The sequence below is a fragment of the Calonectris borealis genome, chromosome 1, assembly GCF_964195595.1.
Source record: "Calonectris borealis chromosome 1, bCalBor7.hap1.2, whole genome shotgun sequence".
NCBI lineage: Eukaryota > Metazoa > Chordata > Aves > Procellariiformes > Procellariidae > Calonectris > Calonectris borealis.
Window position 1 is genome coordinate 216,205,300 of NC_134312.1, and position 6,795 is coordinate 216,212,094.

Here is a 6,795-nt window from a genome sequence, read left to right on the forward strand (position 1 = left end):
CACTTTCAGGGTCATACCTGTGATGCAGAGCTTTTGAAGGTAGCACAAGGAGTTACAAAGTGAAGTTAAAATAGAGGGAACTTTTACAAATACTTCCACACTTTTTCACAGAAAATCTGAAAGCATTTTATAAAGCATTATGGCCACAAGATAAATGATTTCTTATGTGCAGGTGAAGAACACTGAAGCACAAAATAATTGCATGTCCAAACTAGACCCTCACACCACTGAGGCAAAAAAATCCTTTTCTACCTCTACATCCTTCAGTCTGTGAGATTAAATACAGTTCAGTTTATTGAAACAATGAGTAGCAGGGGGAATAACCTGCCAACACATCTCTCTCATTAAAAAGAATTAAAAATCTGAAAAAAGATGATAGGGGAAAAAAAAACATGGAGCTCTTCATTAGATGTTTTCAGGATGTTCTGCTGGTCTCCAGCATGCTAATAATGCCTATGGGTCATCACGCTTCTCCATCTAACACATCTTTCTCTTCTTTCTCTCCCTGCTCAGTCAATTTTGGGGGTCCAGTGTGAAGTGCAGAAGCAGCTGAAGGCCTTTGTCACTCTTGAGCGCTTCGAACAGATCTACAGCTCCAGCATCGCTGGCTGCCGGCAGGTCAAGAAGAACAAGAACTTTGCCTCCGGAGGCTCTATCTTTGGCAAAGGCGTCAAATTCGCCATGAAGGATGGGCGCGTGGCTACTGACATTATCAGTGTGGCCAACGAGGATGGGCGGAGGATCGCAGCCATCCTGAACAACGCCCATTACCTTGAGAACTTGCACTTCACCATCGATGGGGTGGACACGCATTATTTCATTAAGCAAGGGCCATCGGAGGGCGACCTGTCCATCTTGGGCCTCAGCGGCGGGCGGAGGACCCTGGAAAACGGCGTGAACGTGACGGTGTCCCAGATCAACACAGTGCTAAGTGGAAGGACTAGACGTTACACGGACATCCAGCTCCAGTACGGTGCGCTGTGTCTAAACACTCGCTACGGGACCACCTTGGACGAGGAGAAGGCCCGCGTCCTGGAGCTGGCCCGACAGCGCGCCGTCGCCCAAGCTTGGTCCCGGGAACAGCAGAGACTGCGGGATGGGGAGGAGGGTATTCGCTCGTGGACAGAAGGGGAGAAGCAACAAGTGCTAAACACGGGCCGGGTACAGGGCTACGACGGCTATTTTGTGATCTCAGTGGAGCAGTACCCCGAACTCTCAGACAGCGCCAACAACATCCACTTCATGAGACAGAGCGAAATGGGCAGAAGGTGACAGAGAGGGTCGATGCGGTGACTTCTTGCCAAAGACAGCTACTCTTTTGTGGCCACTTACCTGACTGTGTTGTACTCAATCCTTTTTCTAAACTGAACAAGGCGGGGGGAGGAAAATAGAAGGAGAAGGAATAAGACGGTTGCACTGTAACTCATGCAACATACTTTTTTTTTTTTCCCTCTTTAATTTGGCCTTCACGCGTTTTTTGCAATGAACAGAAGGTATATTTTGCCGTAGTGTGATCACAGTGAAATTTACTGTCTCTTGTCCTCTTTTTTTTTTTTTCCCCCTCCTTTGTGAGGAATTTGAAGTGGGGAGTCGTCAACGTACGTCCTTAGGTGTGAAGTGCGAAATGGGTGTCTGTGCTAACTTGTGTCATCCTAACCCTTTCTGATTTGGGGCAGGGACAGATAGCCTTCCACCCGAAACACGGGGAGCCCGCGGCATGCCGGAGAGGTCTTCCCGAGAAGAAAGGAGATGGAGGACAATGCTGATTCCGATACTCCGAAAGCAACCGTCCAAATCACGTGCCTCAAAAGAGACCTTACAAGTAGTTTTCACGTTTCACTTGGGACATAAAGTGTTTTTTTGGGAGCTCCTGCTGAGCAGAAGTAGATTATAGAGGCAAAGGAGCTGATTATATTAACTTGCAAGATGATTCTCTTCCTTCCTGAACTGGAATAAAAAAAGAAAAAAAATCAGTCTTTTTTCATTATGAGAGTAGATACTTTTTGGGGTTTTTTGTGTGTGCGCAAATCCTGGTTTTAGTTAAAAAACCTAGCAAAAGCCAAGAAAGGGACTCCTGCTCTATTGAGAAAAGCTAAAATAAATCCTCTCTCTCATATGTAGAGCTGTTCTATAGGTGGATTTAATGCACCCATGTTGTACATTTGCTAATGGCATAACTTCATTAAATGTATAGTGTTTCAGTACACGAGGCTACGTGTTTAACAGTCCACTGTGCTGTATCTGATAAAACCAGTTAATTTTTTAGGAAGCTGATTTGAATTTAAAAGTAGTTATAGTATCCCAGTGACATACCACTGAAAATTAGAGCAAGCCAAACCCTGCTTTTCCTGGTTCTGGAGCTTGTATTTATTGGCTGGGAAATGCAGTTTTGAGTAGCATGCTGGCAAGTCGTTTATGACTATGGCAGATAAATGTCTCCTGGGGACTTTGGCAGCAGGGATTTTAAAATGTTTAATAAGTAGCAACAGCTTGTGCGTGGTGGGACAAGAAGGGGAATATTAGAATCAACCCTTTCACTGTTTCTTACACGAGCTCGAATTAAACGGAGAGCCCAGTTGACTGTTAGCGGTGAAGAAGGGGGAGGTTGAATGGAAATGCCCACTACAGAGAGGACCAAGTGCTTTAATAAGAAACTGCTGACAAAGTTACTCGGCATGCTAATGTAATTTGTATTCACATAACCTCTGTGCTCTGGTATTTGCAAGAGTCCTTGAAATTCAAGGGAACGAGGAGATGAGCTTAGCATCCTCTTCCCTGCCTGAAACAGTCCTGTGGTAGGAAGGGCCATTCCTGCAGGCAGAGGTGTTACCCCACCTCTCGCTGGAGCTCCGGCTGGGGATGGTCAACCCTGGTCCCAAATAGCCGTCTCTATCACACTGACACCTGCACGTACCCTGACTCTAAGAGCTCTCACTGTGTCTCTCTCAGAACATCTCAGTCCTGATTATTTTTTTTTTTTTTAATTCCATCCACTTTCATTATTGCTTCCCGGTTCTGTAGAGAGATAACCCGCGACGTGCAAATCCATGTCAAGGCTGTTTCCTTACTCGGAGCCCTACAACACACCCGTGTCCCCAGAGCCAGCTCTTCTGCACTCGTGCCACCACCACTGACATCGTCCAACACAGCCTGGTTCTTCTCTACAGGCTCCAGCCCAAGATAAAGCGGGGGGGTGTGTTGGGCACGCACTCCTCGAGCAACGAAACGTTGGCAGCCCCAGTGCTATTGCGGTTTCCCCGTAGATGCCGGCTGCCAGCTCCGTCTGCCTTGCCTGTCTGTTCCTGAGTGCTTGCCAGGAGGAAGGTGATGGGATGGAAATTCCCCCAACAGACTGTTCCTCCTCCAATTCCCAATGCCTTCGGCTGTGTGGCCAGAGTTTTGGCGGCTGTAGAGCTCCAGGGCTGACCCATGTTGGGGCCATCCACCGGTATGGTCCTGATTTTCTTCTGGTGGTCCCTCCTGCTTGCAGCAAGGGTGATGATGCTGGTGCTGTACTCTGAACCGTCCCTTGCAGCTCTCAACCTTTATTACTTTGGCAGGAGTGAATCACAGGCAGCTGGGCTAGAAAGGGTATCCGGCTCCGGCAGAGCCAGCTGGAAGGAGATGCATTGGCCCGGCCAGCTCTAGGCTTTGGCAAGGAAGCAGTTGCTTCGGGCAGCTGCCTGCCAGGGATGGTTAAAAGGCCATGGCATTACCGCCTGCATTGCTGTTATCAAACTCTTGGCAAGCCTCGGTTGCCCTGAGGATGCACTGGTGGGGATTAAGGGCAACATACGCCAAAACAGCAGTTGCCACCTACTCAAACCAGGCAGCACCCTCTTCCCAGCTACCCGCTACCCAGCGCCCTGCTTCCCCCTCCCCAAGTCACACCAAGGACAAATCCCTCCCAGAACCTCAACCTTGCGATGGCTTTCAGTGTCTAAAACCGGCATGCACGGAGCAAAACAGAGCTCTGGAACGCTGGGTCGAAAGGCTTAACCTCGGTGAAGACCTGCGGTGCAGAGAGAGCTCAATGTGCATCCCATTTACACTGCTCCCATCTGAGTGGCTCCAAAGAGAAGTGATGCTTCTGTATCCATCCCTGTCCATGTGTTACAATGCTAAGAGGAGTAGTGCAAGAGTAAATGGGCCACCTTTCTGTGCAGCCAAGGAGAGGAATTCGAGTGTGAAATATTCCTACTGGAACCCTGCCAGCCTGAGATGGCACCTCGACAGCCTTACACAGACTCTTCAGGTTATTACACGAGCTAATGACTTTGAGGAGTTCACCCGTTTTTCAAGAGTCTTACGGTCCCGCCGCACACGTACGGCATGCCTAGACCCGGGACCCATCCCGCTCTGCGCCATGGGTTGCATTTCCCAGCGTCCTCAAGCAGCGGTAGGATGCAACTGTGCCCAGCTGCCTTCTGGGTCCATGGGGGTCTTCTCCTGGACCTGCACCCTGCGCGGGAACTACGGACATTATGTCAAAAAAGGGAAAAAAAATTCTATGTGTAAAAGTATATATATGTATGTGTTGCTCTTCTCTTTATCAAAGCCTTTAACCAAAAAAATTAAAAGGGAGGGCTGTCTGGTGTTGGGGACAAACCTGTCCAAAGACAGCTACTGCGTTCCTGAATCCTCAGCCTCTGTGAAACCTTCACCCTTTCCACTTTACCTAGATGGCAAAGCTAGAAACAAACATTTTCAGTCCCAAAGGCCTAAATTTCACCCTTTGTTATTGAAAATGGCTGTTTCTACCGGATCCCAAGTGCACTCCTGTGGAAGTTGCAGGAATGGGCTGTGAACGCAAAGGGCGCGGAGCCGTGCCCTCCTCGAGGGACTTCACTCCGCTATCCACAAGCATTTCCACTCGACTCACGGCCCCATAGCCCCTTCCCAGCCCTTGCCTTGCCCCATTTGCCTCCCCATGGGGCCATGCTGTGGCTGCCCAACCCTTCTTGCTTTGCTCGTGGGCGGGAAGGTAGCAGATCCTCTCTTCTCTGACGCTCGCAGGTCCTGGGTGGAAATCCCATGGTGCTAACCCCCATATGCCATTGTTCTAGATGACTTTTCACAGGCCAGCTGCATGCCAGACCATCACCAAGGGAAAATGTCACTGTGGCCTCATGTGCTTTTATGGCTTGACTTTGAGAAGTCGCTGTTTTGTTGACTCCTAAAAAGAGGTCTGGCTCCTCCACCAAAAGGAGTTTCCCTTCAAAATGCAAAGGCGTAGCTTAAATTACTTTGAACTCCTGGGCTTGTCTCCAGTCCGAAGGACAGTGAGAAGAATCGTGGCCAAGGCTCACAGCTCGGAGGAGAAAGTCCAGCAGTCTGGAGCAGGGGCTGCAGCTCCCGGTGTGAGCGGTGGGTAAGGAGCAACAGCTCAAGCCCTCACGAGCTGGTGCTGGTACCGAAACGTGCTCCATTTGAAGGAACAGCGATGGGACCAACTTGCTGTGGCATCCAGACACGCGCCAGTGCCATGAGGGCTCTGCAGCTGAGAAACATCCTACGTGCTCAGTCCAAGCGAAGAGGAGCAAGGCTAATTTGGTATCGCGAGAAATGCCACAATGTTTGTTTCCTCCGAGCTCTTTATTTTATTTTATTTTTTTTCTCTTTCAACTGAAGATTGGAGCTTGGAAAAATCATTAAGCAGCGGTGACCGGAGGGAATCACGCGGCTCATCATATCTTTGTCATCACAGCTATTGATCAGAGCCACGATGAAAATGGGCCAACAACTCTAAACAACACCAGGCGAGAGCCGATGAGACGAAGATCGTTAAGAGCCCCGATGCTTGACTCGGGTTTAAAAGACACAGATGATTGGGAGCAGTCCCTGAGACACCATTTGGCCGTAACTTAGAAACAGTGAGGGATTTCTGTAATATATCTGTAGATGCTTTATTGAGCGTAGGGATCGGCGTGAGATTCTGCTCAGTCTATTATACAGACAGCGTAACCAGAATAAATCAAAATTGTTTAAAAAAAAAAAAAATCTAATAAAGTACTTTTTCAGCTGTGACTTGTAAGTGTCACCGTGATAGATGGCAGTGCAATCCATTATGCAAAGACAAGGCTCTTAACATGAAATTTTAGAATTCAATTTTACGATTTACAGAGAGGGCCCCCCTCGTATTTACGGCACAGCAGTCTGTTTTGGTTCAATCTCTGCGTAATTGAAACCAGGGCCAGGGATCTCGGTTAGTCGTACAGATGCTTTTTCAATGGGGAGGAGAAATAAGCGCCTATCACGTTAATAATGGAGCTAAAAAGATTGCTTTGCTTGTTAAATCTTATTTGCTTTATCTCCTTGCTCTGGCAGCACTGCTGAACCTGGGAAATACGGATGCCGTGCCTCCTTGCTGGGGCTGGGGTTTGGTGGGATAAAATCTGGCTCCCATTTGGCCGGCAGCATCCTCCATCCCGCAGCGAGCATGGCCTGGGGCATTTTTGCTCCAGTTGTTACTGTCCTCCACAGGACAACAAGTTTTTCAGCATCTCTTTTGATTATAATCGCTCTTTTTATTATGATCACTAAATAGTGAGATATTTGAATCCTCCCGTTACGCTGAAGAATTTTCATGAGTTTTGTAAAAAAAAAAAAACCCACAGCTTTTTTGTGGGTTTTTTTTTTCATCTCTAGGGTATATTTAAATAAAATTACTTGCGACTGTAGAGCAAACTTTAAACAGACACCGCAGGGACATGTAGCGCCCTGTCCAGGACCCCCCGTCTCGCTCCTGGATGAAGGGCCATTGCATGTCCCGGGGGCCGTTCCCCGCAGCACTTT

The 6,795-nt window shown here is 48.4% G+C and overlaps 1 protein-coding gene across 1 annotated transcript in view; it reads left to right on the forward strand.

Moving 5' to 3' along the window:
• TENM4 (teneurin transmembrane protein 4) overlaps positions 1-6,128 on the forward strand; it is a 354,979-nt gene extending 348,851 nt beyond the window's left edge. The window contains exon 32 of the mRNA XM_075143906.1: positions 514-6,128. Coding sequence (XP_075000007.1) covers positions 514-1,272 — 759 coding nt within the window. The 3' untranslated portion in view covers positions 1,273-6,128. The remainder of the gene's footprint in view (positions 1-513) is intronic.
• Positions 6,129-6,795: the final 667 nt, after the last annotated feature.